Source organism: Macrotis lagotis, chromosome X, assembly GCF_037893015.1.
Source record: "Macrotis lagotis isolate mMagLag1 chromosome X, bilby.v1.9.chrom.fasta, whole genome shotgun sequence".
In the NCBI taxonomy this organism is placed as follows: Eukaryota; Metazoa; Chordata; class Mammalia; order Peramelemorphia; family Peramelidae; genus Macrotis; species Macrotis lagotis.
Window position 1 is genome coordinate 504,283,949 of NC_133666.1, and position 24,743 is coordinate 504,308,691.

At 35.3% G+C, this 24,743-nt stretch overlaps 1 protein-coding gene across 1 annotated transcript in view; it reads right to left on the bottom strand.

The window, feature by feature from the left end:
* Window positions 1-16,161, bottom strand: part of LOC141499312 (F-actin-uncapping protein LRRC16A) — a 201,563-nt gene extending 185,402 nt beyond the window's left edge. The window contains exons 1-3 of the mRNA XM_074202092.1: window positions 16,123-16,161; window positions 15,707-15,757; window positions 1,089-1,148 (exon numbers count right to left, since the gene is read on the bottom strand). Of these exons, the coding sequence (XP_074058193.1) occupies window positions 1,089-1,148; window positions 15,707-15,757; window positions 16,123-16,161 (150 nt within the window). The remainder of the gene's footprint in view (window positions 1-1,088; window positions 1,149-15,706; window positions 15,758-16,122) is intronic.
* Between the last annotated feature and the right edge of the window lie 8,582 nt (window positions 16,162-24,743).

The window sequence follows — 24,743 nt, forward strand, 5'->3', positions numbered from 1 at the left end:
CTTTGTTAGTAATAAATAAGTCAAAAAAAATTCCTGAGTTCTTACTATAGGTTGGTTAAATGAGCTCTGTTGAGAAAAATACAAAAAAAATGACACCATTCCTACCATTAATGAGTTTTTATAATTTATTATCAATGTAACAAAAGACTTATAAAGGAGTAGAAGCCAGAAAAGTTTGGGTTAATAGAGTCTATTGATTTGATTGCAAGAGCCACACAAAACAATTCATCTCACTATTTTGTCATAGTGCCTTATAGGCCCCAGTGTCAAATCACATTCTGAAAAATCCTTTACTATTAACCATCAAATTAAAATCTTCCCAAACCATTACCAGTAGATCACTGAAGAGCCATCAGGAAGGATCTAATTATATCATCATTCATATCCTACTGTTCTCTCTGCATGTAGTTTGATCATCTGAACAAAGAGATGGAAGGTGCTAATTGTCCTAATCTCAATCTCCCAATCTTTAAAATGGTAAATACATTGTAAGCATTATTCTGGATGAACTCTGATTAATAATCAAGAATTTGCAGGTATGCTGGATAAATATAAAATGCACAAGAAAATTTAATTAATTCTATTAACCACTCATTCATCCTCTTTAAAAAAATAACATCAACTTTTACTACTAATTTAAAATTATTTAACAGTACATTCCCATAATTGCTGAAATACACACTGAAAATTTAGAGATTGTCTAGAAAATGTTGCAATGCTAATAAACAGCACCATCCCATTGATGTTACTACTAATACATAGAGGTAATTAGTTCTTCACAAACTCATTTATACAGATTGAATTATTTTTATCATAATAACCCTGAATCTACCACCACCACCTATTAACTCACATAATTCTGCAGCTCAGCCCACAGATGAAAACTCACAGCCTATGTGTGAACATTTTCAACAAGTACCCACCCTACAGTGTCTGGGAGGAAATGTTTGTTTTTACAACCTTGTTTTTTTCTGGATTGTCCTAATGGGATTTAAAGATAGGTGAAATAAAAATAGCAAGAGTCTGATTATTTCAGGAATGTAGAAAAGGTCAAGTCCTTGCCTTGATAAACAGGCATGTATACTCACCTGACCTGGCTTGTTGCAAGTAACTCCATGGATCTCTAAGTAGCTGAAGGTTAACTCTAGCTGTAATTAGAGAAAAAAAGTTTATTTTATTAAAGTCTTAAAATATGATTTAATTTTTAAAAATCCTATAAATCGATGAAGATGAAGAAGACAAAAGATCAAGTCAGGTATAGAAAGTAGTTTTGTGGAAACCCTCTTTTTCCAAGGCTAACATCAATAACTTTGATTTATGCTCTAAGAATAGATTATTCCATGCCAATTTAGCAGTATCACCAAGGATCAAAAAAGATGTCTGCTAAATGTAATGTTAGATTTCCCCAGATTCAAGAAGATGCCATCTCAATAAAAAAAACTTCTGCTCTCACATTCTAGTATTTTATTAAAGGTAAGCAGGAAAACTACAGTGATAATTTTTTTTCTGGTTATAAGAAAAAAACAAAAGGTATGATTAATCCAGAGAAAGAACTGTGGAGTTTGAACAAAGACCAAAGACTATTACCTTTAATTTATGTAATTTTACTATCTCTTATATTTTATTTTTCTTCCTTAAGGATATGATTTCTCTCTTACCACATTCAACTTAGATCAATGTATACCATGGAAACAATGTAAAGACTAACATACTGCCTTCTGTAGAAGGTGGGGGAGGGAAGCAAGATTAGAAGGAAAATTGTAAAATTTAAAATAAATAAAATCTTTCTTTTATTTAAAAAAGGGAAAAATTATAAAATTCTAAATAATTTTAAATTATTTTTAGAATAAAAAGTATGATTAATATCAGTTTGCTAATTTTTTCAAAAGCACCTTTATCATCCTTCTTGTCATGTTCTTTTTTGTTGTTGTTTTTACAAGGCAATGCCGTTAAGTGACTTGCCCAAGGTCACATAGTTAAGCAATTATTTAAGTGCTGAGGCCAGATTTGAACTCAGGTACCCCTGACTCCAGGGCTGGTGCTCCATCCACTGCACCACCTACCTGCCCTGGGAAAATCCTTTTGAAAAGTTATGTAAAATTTTCTGGGGTTTTTTTTTTTTGCTTTAAAAATCAATTAACATTTTTTTAAAAAGTTAAGTAAATTAGTCACAATATGAAGTATATGTTAAATGAAAGAGGCAGGAATATAATTTTGTAATTTGATTCTTTTACTCTGAATAAAATTACTGAAATTAGTGCCCTATTCCTGTCTATGAATTAAGGTCTTTTACTCTTCCTGCTTTGGTAAAATAGCAAGAGTATTAGAATAGGGGGGCAGCTAGGTGACACAGTATCTAGACCATGAGCCCTGGAGTCAGGAGTACCTGAGTTCAAATTCGACCTCAAACATTTAATAATTACCTAGCTGTGTGACCTTGGGCAAGCCACTTAACCTCATTGCCTTGCAAAAAAAAATACCTAAAAAAAAGTATTAGAGTAGGTAGCACTAGATCTATGTATAAGTTAAAGAGAGGGGGGGTGACTAGGTGATACAATGGATAGAGCACTGGCCCTGGAGTCAGGAGTACCTGAGTTCAAATTCGACCTCAGACACTTAATAATTACATAGCTGTGTGGCGTTGGGCAAGCCACTTAATCCCATTGCCTTGCAAAAACTAAAAAAAAACCCTAAAACTTAAAAAAAAACTAAAAAAGTTAAAGAGAATATTATAGTAATACACACACACACACACACACACACACACACACACACACACACACACACACATACATCAAGGGGGGGGGGGCGACGAGTAGTATATCTGTGCTCCTTATGAGTTATACTCTTTCACCTGCTATTAGATTATTCAATGAATATCAGAAAGTTTTTACCCACTTTCCCTCTCTCCTGATTCATGAAAAAACAGGTGAGATCATTGTTTTTAAGGAGCCTCAACCATCCTAATTTCACTGGTAGATCAACTCTAGTTCCTTAACTGCAGAACCAAACATATGCACATCTAGACATTCTCAACCCCCTTTCTAGATCCTTCTTTGCTTCTGTTTTCCTCCGATTAAAACATCTTTGCAAAAGAGGTCTCTATCTTATTTTCTTCTATTTTTATTTCCAATGCTTAGCACAATGCCTGATAATTAAAAAAAAAACCTCTGATAAATACTGTATCTATCTTTCTGTCACTCCTCATTCACTACTATTGAATTTGTATCATGCTAAACAGCTTCATACTACCATTGTTTAGGAGCACACTATGTCATCTCCTTCCCTTTGATCCAAAATTCATCTCAGCCACACCAATCTTCTCCTCTACCATTCATAAAAATAATTAGAAAAAATATTAATAATAATAAAAGTAACACCAGAGTGGGTAAGGAGGGCTTTCTCCTTCCACTCCAATCCCCTCCCTCTACATCCCCATCATGAAACATAGAAGAGTTGACATCATTCAGACAAGAAAAGCCATTGTGCTTTGATCTTACAATTAATTAGTTACAATGGGAAGCCAACTGGATGATTCCCTTGTTCCACTGGCTTGGCATACCCTTTGGTAGTGTTAAGAGACCTCTGTTTTCCCACCAATACAGAACAGAATCCTGAGATGTGACTCCACCCCCAACTGAACAGAGATCAACAGGTAAATGATTAATATGTGTTTTAAGATGTTAACCAACCTTCTAAGATCTACTGCCTTTTAAAAAAGACTTCAGATTACACCAAAAACAAAAAAACCATTATGAGAGGTAGATGAGCACCAGGAGAAGGAGAGCCTCAAATCTCTAAAGCAGGATTAATCTGTTCTAAGGTAAAGTAGATTCTGGGCACAGAACTAAGAGTGAGGATAAAATATTCTTTTTTTTATAACTTTTGAGGAATTATTTTCTTTCAATTTTCAAGCTTTTTTTTCTTCCTCCCAACTAACTCCCAATAACAATAAATATGCACAAAATAATGAATATGCATAGTTAACCCAAATAAATTTCCATACTGGCCAAGTCTAAAAATGAGTTTCATCCCACATCAACCTATCTTTCAGGAAGCGAGGGGCATGCTACTTGACTGGCCCTCTGGAATAATGGTCAAATACTACAAACCACTGTTCTTGAGTGTTTCAATTTTTTTTTCTTTCTTACATTATTGTCACAAAGACTGTCTTCTTGTTCTGCTCAACTGATTTCTTTATTAATTCATACAAGTTTACCCAGAATTTTCTTACATTATTTCTGATAGCCCAACAAAAATGCATTACATTCACATATCATAATTTCTTGGGTCATTCCCAAACTGACTAGTAGAGCTTTAGTTTCCAGGGTTTTGCCACTACAAAATGAGTTGCTATAAATATTTTTTTCACATATGGGACCTTTTTTTCATTTTCTCTATTTTCTTTGGAATATAGGTAAAAAAAAAAGTGGCATCAATGAGCCAAAATGTTCTTTGGGAGCAAAATTTCAAATTGCTTTCCACAAACTGTCCATCAATGAGCCTATTTTTCTGTAGCCCTTCCAAAATTTATCATCTTTCTTTTCTATTAAGTGCAAATCTGACAGTTGTGAGGCAGAATCCCAGAGTTGCAAGCTTTGTCAGAACTAGGTGATATTTGGAATGGTATATGTTTCATATGTAGGAAACATCCATCATCATCATATTATCACCATCATTAGCAACTTCATCAGGATTTAGGACTATCTTTGCAAGTTCCTCTGTTATTATATCTTCTCTTCTTTCTTTTTTTCCACTCAGAACTGCTATCTCACTAGACCCACCTACAATTAATATCTAACCTTTTGGACAGCCTCTTCTCTCTTTTTTTAAAGAAAATGTGGGGTCTTCTTTTTGTCCTTTCTCTAGACAAATTCTGTGAGCCATGACATTTAGTATTCATACATACTTGCTTTTAGTATCAAAAATTTTTAAATCAGATTACAATCAAATTTAGAAACACAAATGAGTAATTAAGCCAAGTTTATCCACCAGATAAGTGAATCTACAAGGGAAAAAAAAATGAAAAGTCAATAATGATTCCATGTTATCACCATCACCACTTTACCAAACTCAGACCACTTAGTTTAAAGGATACTTAACATAATTCAAAGTGGGTCTTCTGAAACAACTGAATTTGAAAAGGATTTCCTTGCCAGATTAGGGAAAGACCAACAGCCCAAAGGAGATAGAAGTAATAAGATGGGGGGGGGGGGGCGCAGGAAGAATGCACTGGTCTTGAAAAGTTAATATATCTGTGAGCAAAGGTAGTAGCTAGGTGGTGAAGTGGATAGGGTGCTCAGTGAGGAATCAGGAAGACTCATCTTTCTTGGTTCAAATCTGGCATCAGACATTTACTGTGACCTTTTTTGGGGGGTCTGTTCAATTTATGATCACACTTAACGCTGTTTACCTCAGTTTCTTCATCTGTAAAATAAGATGGAGAAGGAAATGGCAAATCACTCCAGTATCTGCCAAGAAAACCCTAAACAGGGTCATGAAGAGTCAGACATGACAGAAAAATGACTAAACAACAAATCTGAGTAAGCAACAGTCTCCCTGTGTTTCAGTTTCCTCATCTATAAAGTGATGCTATACAGCAAAACTGTTTCTAGAGTCCCACTTAAATAAAGGACAAGGAGTTAGGGGCTTCTTAGAGAATTACAAAGAACTGCACAGTCTAGAAGCTACAAGGGATTTTGGAGGTAATCACTTTCAATTTGTAGCTGGGAAAATATTTCTTGTACAACATATTCCAAAAACTGCTCACCCAATTTTTGCTTGAAGATCCCTAGTGTTAGAAAACCCACTTGCCTCCAGAGGATGCCCATTCCACTAACAAATAATTTTAATCATCAGGAAGTTCCTCCCTACAGCAAGCCTCAATCTGCCTCTGCAGCTGCCCTCCACAGCCAAGTAAAACAAATCTAATCTCTCTTCCTGCATAAAGATGCTAGTTTCCTAACAATATCAATGTGGTGCAGAGTTTTCATTGGGGTATCAGGTAACCTGAATTTTAGTCCCTGCTCTTCCAAGTACTAGTTAAGACACAGTTCCTGTCTCATTTTACCCTTCCCTCTTTTGGCTTTTGTGCATTTGTACAAACATCTCACATGTCTGAAACAGGGTGTCTCCATCTCTTTATTGAAATTCTTTTCTTCCTCCAAGGTTCCAGTTACACACCATTTCTTCACTGCTTCTCTTGATCCACCTAGAAATAGTCTCCCAAAACTTTCACATTTGTGTCTGACTGCCCTTAGACATTTCCTACATTTCAACATATATTATGATTTGTGTACACGTCTTATCCTCTCTGCCTTGATGACAAAGACTGCCATACATCACTTTTCTATCATCAATCCCTAAGCACAATGCATTATACATAGCAAGAAATTAAATCTTTTTTTATTGGCAAAAAAAAAATCAAAAAGAGTATAATGACTAGTTAGGAAAACAGTGATAAGTTGAACAAACAATCAAACAAAAAAGCAACATTTTAAGTACTTCCTGAAGGCAGCACCTAAGTATTGCAGCTGATGGACTCTAGTCAGAAAGACTGATTTTAAATCTGGTCTTAGACAGTTACTATCTTTGTGACCCTGGGCAAGTCACTTAATCACTATTTGCTTCAATTTGCTCCACTGTAAAATGGGAATGATAACTAACAGCACACACATCCCAGGGTTGTTTCAAGGATCAAATGAGATAATATCTGGAAAAACATAGCCCAATATCTGGTATATAGGAAATAGCTTATTAAAAGCTTGTGCCCTCTCCCCAAACAACAGATAATAATACAAAAATTCAGAAGACAGATCAATATTAGAAGAACAAATGATTCAAAGAAAGAAAAATAGGAAACAAAGAAGATAGCAGTGAGACAAAGGATGGAGTCATGGAGTCATATCAAGGCAAAAAACTACTCTAATCTGATTCAGTAAGCAAGGAAGAATCATTCTAGGGTCCCATGGGGAAAGAAAACATAGGAACAAGTCACTTTAAGGAAAAAAGTTCAAGATAATTGAAGTGGCTTAAAAGAAAATGTTATAGCTGATTTTGCCTGCCTGGTTCTAAGACTGAAAGGCCTGGGGCACAGCAAAAATGGAACAAGACAGGGAACAGGTTAAGTGAAGTATGATCAAGGCAAATATATATGTAATACACCTTCTAAAGAGTCAGTAACAGTTTCACTTAATGTGAACACATTTTTCAAGAAACTACAGTTCAAAAGACCATTGAACTCATTTTTAAAACCCATGTGTTCTGTTTCTGTAATGGAATCTTCACCAGTAGTATAATTCTTTATTTAATGCCTAATCATTTTCCTCTCAACTTTCTTCAGAATTCTGAACTATCCAGGAAAGTTTTAAAATTTATAGATCTTCTATTATCCAGATTTCACTTGCACTTACTCTATAGATAAATCTTTTTTTTTAATGGGGTGGAGAAAAGAAAAAAAATCTTCTCTATGAGCAACTTTTAAATACAACTGAATATGAAACTAGAAGGAAAATGGATGAGAGAACCTCTAAGCCAGTTCAAATACAGGAAACTGACTGCTAATTCCCCAAATACAAAAGAGATCAAGTATAAATACATATAAGGGGCAATGGATATAACACAAGGCTTGGAATCAGAAATTCTCACCTTTATGAGTTCAAATCTGACCTCAGGTACGTACTAGCAGTATGACCTTGGACAAATCATTTAATCTGGTTTGTCTATAAAATGGGGCAGAAAAGAAAATGGTATAACTTTGCCAAGAGAACACTAAACATCAAGAATCTGATATGACTAAAATGAACTGACAACAATTTATGCATATGCAAATGATCACAATCATACAAAAGGGAGAAAAAAGTGGTGACAAACGAATTTAACAAGAGAGATAAAAAAATCTTAAGATATTAAGGATGGACTTCCAGCCCAGATGGCATAGAGAAGACAGGCACTGTGTTAAGCACTCCCTGTGTCCCCTCAAAAATAGCATGAAAGAAACCTCTTAACAGAAACTTGATCAACAAAATCCAGAAAAAGAAGCTAGGAGAAGAACACCTACCAACAAGGTCAGTCTCAGGGGACTGTGGGTGAAGGGGTGGGGAGAGATGGGGGAAGGCAAAGGATCAGCCTTAGCCACATTTGGTGAGAGGCAGGTCAAAAACCAACTTTAGCCATGGAGTCTTTGGCTAGGGGGAGGAGAGGTCTGCATGCCTGGAAATCTTCCAGTTCTGTGCTGGACCTGAGTTCCATACTTTTGGAGCATTTTTCCAGGAACAAACATTAGCTACCCTACCCGCCCCCCCCAATCCCTCAGGCATCTAAAAAGCTACTAGAAATAATTAGCAACTTTAGTAAAGTCACTAAATATAAAATAAACCCTCATAACACTCAGCTGAAAGGGAGATTGGCCCATTGTTCAAGGTCAGCTGAGACCCTGATGTCCCCTCCTGCCTCCTTCTCTCCAGGATTGTGAGAGGGTTTCAATCACTCCAGAAAAAGCAACCTGCACCCCCTACAGGCCATCCCTTGGAATTACTAAGCCAAGTAAACAAAGTCTCTAGGATCTTCAAAAGAAAACCTCTGGAGAGCCCCTCCCCACACACAAGATTCTAGAAAAATGAAGAAAACCCATAGAAAGGTGGAACCTTGGAGAAATACTTAGAAAGACCAGATTCTAACCTGGAGAGATCTAGCATATCTGAGGAGAATATGAATTGGTCTCCAGCCCAAAAAGACTTCCTTGAAGAAATCAGGAAAGACTTTTAAAAAATCAATTGGATGGGGCGGCTAGGTGGTGCAGTGGATAAAGCACCAGCCCTGAAGTCAGGAGTACTTGGGTTCAAATCCAGTCTCAGACACTTAATAATTACCTAGCTGTGTGGCTCTGGGCAAGCCGCTTCACCCCATTTGCCTTGCAAACACCTAAAAAAAATCAATTGGAGGTGGCTAGTTGGTGCAGTGAATAGAGCACCGGCCCTGGAGTCAGGAGTACCTGAGTTCAAATCTGACCTCAAACATTTAATAATTACCTAGCTGTGTGGCCTTGGGCAAACCACTTAACCCCATTGCCTTGCAAAAAAAAACTTAAAAGAAAAACAATTGGAAAAGTTGGGAAAAGAAACTCAAGAGAAAATTAACATCTCACAACAAGAAAACAAAACACTGGAAAAATATAAAAGGAGAAATAATTCTCTCAGATCCTCAATGGGGCAAATGCAAAAATAAAATAATTCTATCAAATCCTCGGGCAAATGCAAAAAGAAAGTAATTCTCTCAAAACTACACTTAGGCAAATGGAAAACTCCTTCAAAAATAGAATTGACCAATTGGAAAAGGAGTTGCAAAAGATAAATGAAGAAAATTCTCTTTAAAAAAAAAGAATGGAATCTATGGAAACTAATGACTTCATGAGATAACAAGGTTCTGTTAAACAAAACCAAAAGATCAAAAAAAAAAGAAGAAGAAGAAAATGTAAAATACCTCATTAGCAAAACTACTGACTTCGAGAAGCTATCGAGAAGGGACAACCTGAGAATTACAGGCCTTCCTCAAAACATTGAAAAGAAAAAAAAAGCCGGGACTTAATATTACAGGATTTAATGATGGAAAACTGCCCTGATATCATGGAACCAGAGGGCAAAATAATTATTGAAAGAATATATCAATCTCCTCCGGAAAGAGATCCTAAAATGGAAACATGAAGAAATGATGTGGCCAAATTCCAGAACTATCAGTTAAAAGAGAAAATCCTGCAAGCAGCCAGAAAGAAACAACTTAAATGGCATGGAGCCTCAGTAAGGATTATGCAGGACCTGGATGCATCAACATTAAGAGATCAAAGGACCTGGAATGAGATATTCCGAAGAACAAGGGAGCTTGGAATGCAGCCAAAAATCTACTATCTGGCAAAACTGCGGTACAAAAGACCTATGGGGGGGGGGGGGGCAGGGAGCAGGAGGATAGAACCACCTGAATCTTCTTCTCATCAGACTTGGCTTAAAGTTAACTTTCAAGTATTAAAAGGGGAAAAGGGGAAGGGGGGAATGGGAAGGGGGGGAAAACGGGGAACTAACAGAAGGAAGGGAAGGAGGAAGGGGGAAGGGGGGCGGTTGATACAGGAACGCAAACACACTGAAGGTGGTAGTATTCAGAAAGAAATACCGGGGCATATGGATAAAGCGAAAAAAGGGAAAAATACAAACAGAGGGAAGTTAGCATGGAAGGCAATAAAAAGTTAGTAATTATGACTTTGAATGTGAATGGGATGAACTCTCCCTTAAAATGTAAGCAAATAGCAGAGTAGATTAAAAACCAGAATACTACAATATGCTGCTTACAAGAAATGCATTTGAAGCAGAGAGATACAAATAGAATAAAAATAAAAGGTTGAAACAAAATATATTTTGCTTCAGCTGAAGTGAAAAAAGCAGGGGTTGCAATCCTTACCTCAGACAAAGCAGCTGCAAAAATAGATATTGTTAAAAGACAAGTAAGGAAACCATATCCTCCTAAAAGGTACCATAGACAATAAAGTAATTTCAATAGTAAATATGTATGCATCCAATGGTAAAGAATCCATATTCTAGGGGTGGCTAGGTGGCGTAGTGCCTAAAGCACCGGCCTTGGAGTCAGGAGTACCAGGGTTCAAATCCGGTCTCAGACACTTAATAATTACCTAGCTGTGTGGCCTTAGGCAAGTTACTTAACCCCGTTTGCCTTGCAAAAACCAAAAAAAATAAAAATAAAAATAATCCATATTCTTAGGGGAGAAGCTGAAGACATAGACAGCAAAGCTCTATTAGTGGAAGACCTCAACCTTCCACTCTCAGATTTAGATAAATCTAATCATAAAATAAACAAGAAGGAGGTAAATGGATAGTTAGAAAACTTAAGATATAATAGGCTTATGGAGGAAATTAAATGGGTATAGAAAAAAATATACTTTTTTTTTCCTGCAGTACATGGCACTTACAGAAAAACTGACCAAGTACTAGGACATAAAAACCTAATGAACAATTGCAGAAAGGCAGAAATAATGAATACATCTTTCTCAGATCATACTGCAATAAAAATCATATGCAATATTGGGCTAGGGAGATATACACCCAAAACTAATTGGAAATTAAATAACTTCAATTTAAATAATGAGTGAATCAAACAACAAATTATAGAAAGAATTAATTATTTCATCCAAGATAATGACAATGAAACAACATACCAAAACCTATGGGATATACTCAAGGGCGGCTATCAGGGGATATATTATATCTCGAAATGCATACATGAATAAATTAGAGAAAGAGGAAATCAATGAACTAAATATGCAACTAAAAAAACCAGAGAAAAAACAAATTAAAAACCCCCAATCAGATACCAAATTAGAAATTCTAAAAATTAAAGGAGAAATTAATATAACCAAAAGCAAGAAAAGTATTAAAACAAGACTTTGTTTTATGAAAAAAACCAATAAAATTGATAAACCTCTGGTCAATTTGATTAAAAAAATGAAAGAAGAAAACAAAATTGCTAGTATTATAAATGAGGAGGAAATTAAAGTAATAATTTGTAATTATTTTGCCCAACTCTTTGCCAATAAATTTGACAATCTAAGTGAAATGGATGAATATTTACAGAAATACAAGTTGCCCAGGTTAAATGAAGAAGAATTAATTACCTAAATAACCCTATCTCAGAAAAAGAAATTCAACAAGCTATTATTGAACTCCCTAAGAAAAAAAATCTCCAGAGTCAGATAGATTCACAAGTGAATTCTATCAAACATTTAAGGAGCAATTGGTTCCAATTCTATATAAACTCTTTGGAAAAATAGGGAAAAATGGAACTCTGCCTAACTCTTTCTATGACACCATTATGGTGCTGATACCTAAACCAGGAAGAGTTAAAAACAGAGAAAGAAAAAAATTATAGACCTATTTCCCTGATGAATATAGATGCAAACATCTTAAATAAAATCTTAGCAAAACAACTACAAGAAGTTATCACTAGGATAATACATTATGATCAAGTAGGATTTATCCCAGGAATGCAGGGTTGGTTCAATATTAGGAAAACTGTTAATATAATTAATTATATCAGTAACAGATCTATTAGAAATCATATGATTATATCAATAGATTCTGAAAAAGCTTTTGACAAAATACAGCACCCATTCCTACTAAAAACACTAGAGAGTGTAAGGAATAAACAGACTTCCTTAGAATAATAAGCAGTATCTATCTGAAACCATCTACAAGCGTTACATGCAATGGGGATAGGCTAGAGGTATTCCCAGTAAGATCAGGGGTGAAACAAGGATGTCCATTATCACCACTACTAGAAAAAGAAATTGAAGGAATTAGAAATGGGAAGGAAGAGACAAAACTCTCACTCTTTGCAGATGACATGATGGTATACCTAGAAAATCACAAAAAAAATCATAAAAAGTTACTAGAAATAATTAGCAACTTTAGTAAAGTCACGAGATATAAAATAAACTCTCATAAATTCTCAACATTTCTATATATGACTAGCAAGATACAGCAAGAAGAGCTAGAAAGAGAAATTCCATTCAAAGTAACCTCAGACAATATAAAATACCTGGGAGTCTATCTGCCAAGGCAGACGCAAAAATTTTTTGAAAACAATTACAAAACACTTCTCACACAAATAAAATCAAATTTGAATAACTGGACAAACGTTAACTGCTCATGGATAGGTGGAGCTAATATAATAAAAATGACAATTCTACCAAAACTAAACTACATGTTTGGTGCCCTACCAATCACAATTCCAAAAAATTACTTTAATGAATTAGAAAAAGTTGTAAATAAATTCATATGGAGAAAAAAAGTCAAGAATTTCCCAGGAGTCAATGAAAAAAAGTGCAAAAGAAGGTGGCTTAGAAGGCTAAGCCTACCAGATCTAAAATTATATTATAAAGCATTAGTCATCAAAACTGACTGGTACTGGCTAAGAAATAGAGCAGTGGATCAGTGGAATAGACTAGATGTTATAGCAGGAAATGATTATAGTAATCTGCTGTTTGATAAACCCAAAGAGTCCAGCTATTGGGATAAAAACTCTGATAAATTGTTGGGAAAATTGGAAGTTAGTATGGAAAAAACTTAGTTCAGACCAACACTTCATACCCTATACCAAGATAAAATAGAAATGGATACAGTATCATAAGCAAACTAAAAGATCAAGGAGTAGTTTACCTGTCAGATCTATGAAAAGGGAAGCAGTTTATGACCAAGGAAGAGATGGAAAACATCATTAAAAACAAACAAGATAATTTTGATTGCATTAAATTAAAAAGCTTTTACACAGACAAAACCAGTGTAACCAAGATCAAAAGAAATGTAGTAAATTGGGAAACAGTTTTTACAACTAGTATATCTGACAGACAAAGGACTCATTTCTAAAATACACAGAGAACTGAATCAAATTTTTAAAAAGAAAAGCTATTCCCCAATTGACAAATGGTCAAAGGATATGCAAAGGCAATTTACAAATGAGGAAATCTAAGCGATCCATAGCCATAAGAAAAATTGTTCTAAATCATTACTTATTAGAGAAATGCAAATTAAAGCATCTCTGAGATACCACCTCACACCTCTCAGACTGGCCAATATGACCAGAAAGGACAACAATCATTGTTGAAAAGGTTGCGGGAAATATGGGACAGTAATACATTGTTGGTGGAGCTATGAACTCATCCAACCTTTCTGGAGAGCAATTTGGGATTTATGCCCAAGGGGCAACAAAAATGTCAGAAATTAAGTAAATGTCCTTCAATTGGAAAATGGCTTCACAAACTGTGGTATATGTATGTCATGGAACACTACTGTTCTATTAGAAACCAGGAGGGATGGGAATTCAGGAAAGCCTGGAGGGATCTGCATGAACTGGTGCTGAGTGAGATGAGCAGAACCAAAAAAACACTGTATACCCTAACAGCAACATGGGGGCGATGATCAACCTTGATGGATTCACTTTCCATCAGTGCAACAATCAGGAACAATTTTGGGCTGTCTGGGATGGAGAATACCATCTGTATCCGGAGAAAGAATTGTGGAGTTTAAACAAAGACCAAAGACTATTATCTTTAATTTAGAAAAAAAAAACTTATCTGATTATATAATTTTGCTATCTCTTATATTTTATTTTTCTTCCTTAAGGATGATTTCTCTCTCATCACATTCAACTTAGATCAGTGCATATCATGGAAACAATGTAAAGACTAACAGATGCCTTCGGGGGGGGGGGGAAGCAAGATTAGGGGGAAAATGTTAAAATTCAAAATAAATAAAATCCTTTTAAAAGAAAAAAAAAGATATTAAGGATGGAAGTATTTACAAGTTAACCTGGTATCTTATTTGCCTAGTTACCTAAGTATGGAAGTATTTAAAAGTCCATTTCTCTCCACTAACCCTTCTCACCTAAACAGAATATATAAAATGTTTGTGTAGGCTTTAGAATTCCTTCAAGATAAAACTCCGAACTTCTCTGTCTATAAAGCATGAGATAATATGGTCACTGATAAAGAGAACAGGAAGGACACTGGAGGTCATCTTTCTAATCTAGGAATCCTCAGGATTAAATCCTTTATAATCCTAAAAACTGGTGAGATTGTGAGTTATATTGATCAATATTTATTATATTGAAAAGAAAGCATTTTGGTAGTTATTGCAAAAATAATTTTTATCTTCCAGCTCCCCTCAAAGAATCTTAGCATCCCAAGTGTCTCTGAACCACATTTTGAGAACAACTGACATAATTCAATTCTTCTACTTTACAGATGAAAAAACTGAGACCCAGGTTAAATGATTTGACTTTTATTACAAAGCAAGTATAGAAGGCAGAGTGTTACAACTCCAAATCACGTACCCAATATCCACTATGCTTTCACTGCATCTCTTTCTATTAATAATAACAGTAACAGGAACTGATCTTAACATGTTGTTTTAAAAAATTCAAAGTACTTGATATGCATTATTTCATTTGATCTTTACAACAATCCTATGAAGCAGGTACTAAAAAAAAAACCATTATCCTCATTTTACCCTTCAGAAAACTAATTCAAAAAAGTGAGTGACTTGTCTACGATCACAAAGTTAGTAAGCATTATTTGAACTCAGATTTCTCCTGACTTGAAGTCCAGCAGATGCAATGAGTCTTTGGTCAAAATTCAAGAATATTGTATTTTTAGGTTTAAGTATAAAACCTGAGGAATGGCATTCCTCAGGGGGAGAAAATTATTAATTCTTTTAAGAACTGTAACTGATCTATGGTATTTTTGTAGGAGGCATGGAATATTTTTAAGAAAACAAATCCCTAGCATATCATTTAAAATTCTCTATATTCCTCTTCCAAGCAAAAATTAGACATGAGAAATCAAAGTAATGTGCTAATTTAGAGAATACAGACAAAAAAATTGTCAGGATAAAAAAGGGAATAGCAGAGGAATAAAACAAAGAATCAAAGCCAAATTCTGAAACTCTGACTCAAAGTCACAGAGTCCTCTGTGGGGGCAGGGGGAGAAAGTGAACAAGGAGAATGAAATAATTTGAAAGCCTAATCTTTTCCATTAATAGTAGTCTTCTCCATTAAAAAAAGGACAGTTGTTTAAGGCATTTCTAGTCTTAAATCAAAATTGATTGACTAACACCTGAGAAGTAAATGTTAAGGAGCAAACACTACTTACCTTGGTGGGAATTCGAGCTGTCACAAGAAAGGCCCGACATGATGTAAGCACCTATAAATTAGAAGGAGACAAGTATAAGGAACAGCAGAGAACACTTTAGTGACCATCACCAAAAAGTCTAATGGTACAAAGGAATATCAACAAAATCTCAATGTACTCCAACTATTTTATATCCATTGTCCTTTGGGTAATCCATAATGCTTATTCTTCTTAAGGTAAACTGATAATCCTTAAATTAAGGCAGGCCCTGACTAACAACAGAAGTCACCCTTCATAACTTTATGATTAATCTGGTTTTTAGTTGAAAATTCATTCCTCACACTATCCTTTAATATTCCTTTTTCTGGGTGCACAAATCCCCAAAATTAGCCTTTGTTCCTTAAGCAGAACTGACAATAAAAGGACATGGCCATTGCCTGTGACACATTCAGTTGTACTACAGCTACAGAGTTCATGCAGAGGGACTAATCATAAGGAGGAAGCAAAGGCAACAAGCAATATTAAATGCTTTCCAAGTCCAGGCAGTGTACTAAAACCTTTACAAATATTATCTCATTTGATTCTCACAGCAAACCTGGTAGGGAGACTGAGGCAGTTAGAGGTTAAGTAACTTGCCCAGGAGTTTCCTGAATCACATTTGAACTTGGGTCTTTCTGAGTCGAAGTCCAGTACTCTGTCAACAGTACCACTTAGTTATCTTTCAGCAAACATAAAAGTGTTAACTAGGCAATGAGGAGCTCAAGCTGATGTGAATCAGGGCCTGTTGTAGAGCCAGAAAATGTAAATAGGAAGATTTGGGGCTATTTTGATAGCTATCTTTCATTTTTTTGAAGGAAAAAATGGGATTAGATTGGTTCTGCTAGTCACTTAACGAGAAATAATGAGAAGTTATGAGGGTAAAATTTACTCTGAAACCTTCCACAATTCCTCCCAGTTCTCAGTCCAAACTGATCTCACATTTCAGGGAATTTAACTTATTGTGGGCATATTGTTTTCTTGACCTCTCCCTCTCTCTATTGGAATGTACATTCCTTGAAGGCAGAGGGGTTTTTTTTTTTGTTACTATATTGCCAGCACCTAGCACTAAGTGCTAAATAAACTATACCAACAATGGAATTTTATTGTATCATAGGAACCGAGGTACAATGAACAGAGCACATCCAGGAGAAAGAGTTAAAGTAACAACATTAAAAAGAATAACAACTTTCAAAAACTTGAGAACTCAAATCATTGAGCAACCACACTTCCACAGCACAGATGATGAAGCCCATTACTGACAGAGAGATCAGGTACTCAAGATACAGAATGAAACATGTAACCAATATGGGAATTTATTTAGCTTAATTATACATATTTATTACACAGGATTTTTTTCCCCCAATAGGGGGAAACATAGGGAGGGAACAAGCATTGATTAAACACTACCGGTGCTAAGTGCTTTACAAATATTTTCACTTATTCCTCAGAGCAACTTGGATGGGAGGTTGAGTGAATTATTCTGGATGACAAGGGAGGATAGGAAGGCAAGTAGAAATGAGGATAAAGCAGGGGGAGGAAAATAAGGAACATTCGGGATTTGTGATTTTTTTTTAATACAGAGAAGAAAACAGTAAAGTCTAAAAAAAAGAAACATAGATAAGTAGGATAGTTTTGAAAGCTAGTCTGAAGTTAAAATACTTAAAGCTATACTGAATACAATAGGGATCTGAAGTTTCAAGCATAATCTTTTTTTCTCCACTCTTGTATATATGGAAATGTCCCTTTTATTTGCTGTTTGTTAATTTCAAAATGGAAATTAAATTTTAAAAATGGTTTGATTCAACTCAACTTTCAAAAATTTTCTAACAATTAGAGCTGTTCAAAAGAAAATTCAATGAGTCAACTCAGGATATGATGGGAGTCCTCTCTCTTGCTAATTCTTCCGGGAAGTCCAGATGATCACCCTTGGAGGATGTTGCAGAAGGGATTCCTACAATGATTGAAAGAGATGGTCCCTAAACTTTAAAATGAAGGGGAAATGAGAAATCACATATACTTGAACCTATTTAAGTCAAGAGAGGAAACAAATTATAAATTCCTTAAAGACAAAGGCTACCTTTTGTATTCTCAATGCCTACCATTGTATCTGGTATTTTAAAAAATGGTGATTGACTGATTGACAAGCAATAGCCTGATAAGGGATAAAAAGAATACTTCTCAATTTAAAAAAATTATTCTGCCTAGAACTCAGGGTGAAAATATTTAACTTCTTTGTGGTTTCACTTTTATCAAGTATGATAGGAGACTTAGGGAATAAAGCTAACTAATTTCTTATAACTTTCTACAGTGTTCTGGGAATATCTCAATGCCATCCCAATGTCATGATAGAACGATCAGAAAGATCCAAAGCTCCAAAAAAGATGAAGTTTAAAAAGTGTATGTGGGGACAGCTAGGTGGCAGTGGATAAAGCACCAGCCTTGGAGTCAGGAGTACTTGGGTTCAAATCCAGTCTCAGACACTTAATAATTACCTAGCTATGTGGCCTTGGGCAAGCCACTTAACCCCATTTGCCTTGCAAAAACCTAAAAAAAAAAAGTGAAGTTTTGGGCAGCTAGGTGGCATAGTGGATAGAGCACTGGCCTTGGAGTCAGGAGTACCTGGGTTCAAATCCGACCTCAGACACTTAATAATTACCTAGCTGTGTGGCCTTGGGCAAGCCACTTAACCCCATTGCCTTGAAAAATCTAAAAAAAAAAGTGTATGTGGGAATCAAAACATTAATATAATAAATAAATACATGAAGTTAATGAGTTGCATAATGTTTTATGATTATGACTTGATTTCCTATATCCTTGGAAACTACCTAGAACAGTTTTCTATATCATAGTTGCTTCACAAAAGCATCCTGAACATTCCTCCAGAGATCTATATACATTTGATCTAAATGGTAGAAAATTATATGTAATTAATGTTGAAAATTACTAAAGACAAGGTATAGGTGATAAAGAAGCTGATACACTAGCAAAAAAAAAAAAATGACCATATCATTTTCTTTCTTAAAAATCGTCAGTTGGGGCAGCTAGGTGGCACAGTGAATAGAGCACCAGCCCTGGGGTCAGGAGTACCTGAGTTCAAATCCGACCTCAGACACTTAATAATTACCTAGCTGTGTGGTCTTGGGCAAGCCACACTTAACCCCATTGCCTTGCAAAAAAAAAAAAAAAAAACCCTAAAAAAAATCATCATTAACTTGATAGGTAAAGAATTAATCAATGAATAAGCATTTATCAAGCATTCACCCTGAGCCCAACACTGGGTTAGGTTTAGAATAAGCTTGACAAGAAGCCCTACTCTAACTGGAAAAGAGAGAGACAATACACAAAGAAAGTTCAGCTCTAGGAAGGATGAAAAAACTGGCAAGTTCTTATGGGTACTGGAGAGGGACACATGGCAAGGCCAACAGGTGAGATGCCACTGTCAGGGTCGACAGAGTACAGATGGTAAAGCCTGGTGGTCCTCCGCCTTAGACAATAGAATAGAGTTGGTGATGCCCATAGTGAGCAGACTGTTTTTTAATTTTTATTTATTTAAGGCAATGGGGTTAAGTGACTTGGCCAAGGATTTTACACACACACACACACACACACACACACACACACACACACACACATAAAGTACCTTGAATTCAAACAATATTTATTAAATAGCTGTTGAGTCACTTAATAAAGTGATCAAAGGGCAAAGAAACAAAGCATAGTTCCATCTAAAACATTGTTTTCAAATTATAACCACACGGAGTTTGTACATCATTTTATAAGTCTTACAATCATTTTTAGTCTATCTGAAAAGGAGCAGGCATTGTACCCTGCAAAGATATTTAAATTGTTGAAAAGGCCTTCCTATTTGTAGATTTGCAAATTTCTCCTACCATATATTCAAAATGTTCTGTGTCAAACTATAGGTCTCTTCAACTGCTGCTTCTTGAGGACATATACTCTCCTTCTTTCTTCCCCTCCTCTCATGTCTTCCCTTCTTACATTCTCCCCATGAAGGATGGATATGACCCTCATCATTTAGATTTTCCCACACAGATACTGAACAAAAAAAATAGGTATTTAGTAAAGATTTGCAAAGGGAATATGCTCACAATCAGACCATGCATCCTAACTTTGGGTTTGGAAAAATTGCTTAAGTGTGTAGGCAACCAAACATGGCATATGGGTATTCTTGCCATCCTGAGAGAAGGAGACAGGGAAAAGGTTTAAAAAAGAGAGGTACGATAATGCTGAAAGAAAAGTTTGATCTACTTTGCAATTTTTCCTCTTACTCTGGTTGTTGAAGTTGCTAGTTATCTGAGTGAGGAGAATCTGACCAGTCTGGAGGGACTACATACAAACCTAAACTTTTCACATTAGAAATAGGGAGACTGAGTCAAAGCTAATGCAGGTTCTTGTGGCTCAGTTCAATCCAAGTTCAATCCAATCTGCTACTTAGCTATCACTTCCAGGAGGGAGAAAGAGCATAAAGGGGAAAAGTTATACAAACCCCATGCTACAATAAGTTAGATCTACTGTCACTCTCTAGTTTCTCATCTCTATCCTCTCTCATTAGTTTTGGAGATAACAAAGAGCCATTGGCGTTTATTGAATGGGATGGGGGATGGGGATAGATAATCTGATCTACACTTTTTGCTGTTCAGTGATTTTTGAAAATATAAGTATACAAGTAAGAAACAGCAAAGTTGCTACGCAAATTCATCCAGCATTCATTGGAGGCAGAATGGAATGCTATACTAATTCAATGATAAAATTAGTTTGGAAAGGAAGTAAAAATTACCTTATAAAAGTTCCAAAATTGTATGTAACTCTTGGTCTAGTAATCTTACCTACATAGATTTATAGCAGAAAGAGGCTATTGAAAGGTGGGGGGAAGAAAGGGGGGGGGGGGAAGGACTAAGTATACAAAACAAAGTTTTTAACAATTCTATTTATAAAAGTAAAAGTTGAAAACAAAAATTATAGGCCCCATAACTGCGATAGATATCATAGATTATTACTTTATTCTATGAGATGGCAAACATAAAGAATTCAGATAAATATGGAAAATCTTATATGAAATGATAGTGAAAAAAGCAAAGGGAAGTCAATGATATACATTATGATGATTATGTAAATGAAAATATTAAATGGAAACTAAGATTAAGTTAAGTAAAATAGGTAACTGTACCAATTTGTTAAAGATAATGCATCATTTAGGAAACTGGTAAATTATGAGAAAACTGCAGGTACTCACAGTCTCTTTTTAAGTTATATTGCTTACACATCTTATTTTTGTCAAGGGTTTATTTGAAGCTTTAGATGAATATTCATAAAAAAATTTATCTATTTTATATATAAATTGGTAGGTAGTGATGACTTGGTTTGGTGCAAAGATTTTTGAATTTGAATCAGAGGTTCCAAGTTTGAGTCCTAAGATTTTTGGTACTTCCTACATATGTTCATGGACAAATTGCTTAACTAACCATTCTGGGCCCTAGTTCTGCCTCTATAAAATGATAGAGCTAGGGTAGATGGTCCTATAATATTCCTTCCAGGTCTAGATCATAGAGATTATGCTATTATTATTATAATTGTAGAAAATATAAAGAGATTCTATAATAATAGTGTGCATGTAACACTTATGGTTTGCAAAACACTTTTATACATTATTTCATTTGATCCTTATAACTTCGTTAAGTGTTATTATTATCCCCATTTTAAAGTTGAAAATACTAAGGCTTAGAGGGTTTATGTGCCTATTCCAGAATCTCACAAATAGTAATTATGTGAGGAATGATTCACACCCACACTGCCTGACTCCATGGCCACTATGTCACAATCCCATTCAGTTCTTTCTTACAAGTATATGAAGCTTTCTGAAAAATGGTTCATCATTCTTCAACAATGCAGTCTTAAGGACTGTCATTTTTACAAATGAAGAAACTATGGCCTTGGGGTAAAATGATTCACCTAAAAACTATGGCCTTGAGGTTAAATGACTAAATGACTAAAATCCAAGAGGAAATTAGATTAGAGAGGGAGTAAATGAGAGGGAAGTCAGTAAAACACATTATAACAATTAGGTAAATGAAGAAAACATTAAATGTTAATGGTACTTAAGTCAAATAAAATATCAATATTATTCTTGTTAAGATTTTGGTTCCATTTAAATAGTTTAATTTATTAGTAATAATTAAAGTGACTTAACTTTTCCAGTTTAATAAATTTTTAGTCTTCTGGTCCCTCAAGTTATAACTTTAAATTACTATAAGGTATAAGGTAAGTAGTCCAAACACACTGTACCAGTTTGTTAAAAAGGACTCCTTTAATCAACTGGCAAATTATATATTGTATATTTTTATATATTATTTTGCATTTAGCTATCAAAAGTCAAAGCCTCAAAGTCTCAGTTTCTTCATCTGTAAAAAGTGAATAATAATTGGGCTATTTACCTTTTATCTAACAATGATATTATATCCTGACTTTCTTGGGTCATATTCCAATCACTTAAACTCCACTACCTCAATTTGGAAAAAGACATTTCAACTAGATGATTTCTTAGGTTCACCTGAACATTAATTTCTATAATCCTATGGGGGGTTTTTTTAGGTTTTTGCAAGGCAAATGGGGTTAGGTGGCTTTCCCAAGGCCACACAGCTAGGTTATTATTAAGTGTCTGAGGACAAATTTGAACTCAGATACTCCTAAATACAGGGCCGGTGCTCTATCCACTACACCACCTAGCCACCCCTAAGTTTCAACAGAATGACAAAGGGGTCCATGAGATTCAAAAACTGTTAAGATCCTCTAATTTAGATTAAAATAAACAAATAGAGCTTCTTGATTGTGAGAAAGTGTGTGGGACAAATGTAACCACTTAAATAAATTTCAGAGATTTCTCAAGGTATAAAGAGAAAAAGCTTCATTTGATTCTAGAGAAGCAGACTCCACTCAGTCTTAAAGACAGAGAATAAGGCAAAGGGGCAAAAGACCCTGAGGAATGTGGTCTTTACAATCTAAAGAAAAAAAGCATACAATTCAAACAGAGATAGGATTAGCCCTCCAGCCCTGGGGAATGGATGGACATCCTGACTTCAAAAGATAAAACAGGGTCAGTTGATTCTTTACATTTAGGTCATGATACCCCAGAATTTGCTTGTCAGGGAAGGAGGGGCAGAAGAGATTATCACACACAGTTCAACTATTTCTAATCTATAATATTCCACTGAAGGAATCTCAGGCCTTATCCCACTCAAAAGTAAGAAGCTGGACTACCAAGGATTATCATCATCATCTGAGAGAAAAATATAGATTAATAATAAGAAAAGGAAATTTTTTGAAAGGCAACCAACTTTTTCTTTTTTTTATTTCATTTATGCTTTTTATAGTAACAGAACTCAATAGAGATCCTAAATTCTTCAATATAATAATGAGCATTTATGAAATGCTTTAATATTATCTCATTTGACCTTCACATCAGTCCTATAAGGGAGATGCTAATATTATACCCATTTTACAGATGAGGAAATGGAGACAGAGGTTATGAGATAGAAGTTACTTGCCCAGAATCACATAATTAGTGAGATCAGATTGAATTCTGCACTTCAGCTCTACCTCTTGCATCACCCTGGCTTGCCCAGGGTCTGGCTGAACTCAGGTATTCCAGGACTCCAAGTCCAGCTCTGAATCCACTACACCACCTATCTACTTTACCTTAACACAGGTACAGAATAACTCCTTAAAAAAAAGAAAAGAAAACCATAAGGCACCTTTCTGACATTATTATACAATAGGCACATCAGTAATTAAGTGATTAAGAGGTCTGCAAAATAAGCCTAGTAAATAAGACTCAACAATTAATCTCAACACATGTACTCCCCATATACCTGCAATGCAATAGCAAAGAACAATTAGCAGGCTGGTCTTCCTTTTCTTTCCCAGATCCCTTTGAGAACACAATGCCTCTTGCAAACAAAATTTCCTCTTTTCTATTTGCTTCCCAGCACTGCTCTGTTTTCTCATGGGGGGGGGGGGGGGGTGAGTGGCAAGAATAATCTGCATAGCCCCTTCTTATTCTCACATCCTATGATGGGAGCTGCAGTTGGTTTAAATTAACATACTATGTTTGTGGTGTGAATTATATTTTACTATTTTTTTTCAAAAGAACTGGGGCTGAGTTTATAAATATTTAGTTCTTCTAATTCTTTAGAGAGATTATAGAACTACAGATCATCAAAATAGCATGGACATAATTGGTCTTAGACATTAATTTCCTTTTTAAAAAAGCAAAATGTTTTGGGGGAAATAGTACATAATGCCTCTTGAACAGTGGAGATTAATCAAAATGATTTGTTTGGTTAGAGATAAAACAGAAAAGGAATTCAAGCCCAGGGTCTGGGGAAGCAATATTAAGTCTGACTGAATTTTAGCCAATGATGCCTTTCATGGGCCAGCAACTATTTGGGGGAAGGAGGGATTCAGAGAGAGTCTGTAGATACAGGTATTTAATGAAATGTTGAATTTTCCTAAGTTTCTCAGAAAGAAAACTTCCTAAACTGAAAATACTCTTTCTTAAAACATCCCTTCCCAGTGTACGGGAACATGCCAAATCAAAAGTGAAAAATCAAACTGTCTACTTCAAAGCAAAATTCTGAACTTTACCAGACTCTGCATTTATTCCTTGGATTGGGCCAAGAAATGGTGCAACATCCGTGATGGGAATCCCAATGAATTCAAGTCTCCTAGTTTTCCTGTTTGGCTCTGGCCTGAAATTTTGCAATACTCACTTGGAGAATTTATTTATTATATGAAACTTTTGACAGGATTGGGTTTTTTGTTTTTGTTTTTTTTTTTTTTGCATTTATATCCTCCTTACAGTCCAGGTATTAGGCTGCCTCCATCATATATAGCATGCTGAAGGAGGAGCTAAGCAGTGGATAAAGCACCAGCTCTGAAGTCAGAATGACCTGAATTCAAGTATGATCCCAGACACTTGATACTTACTAGCTTTTTTTGACCT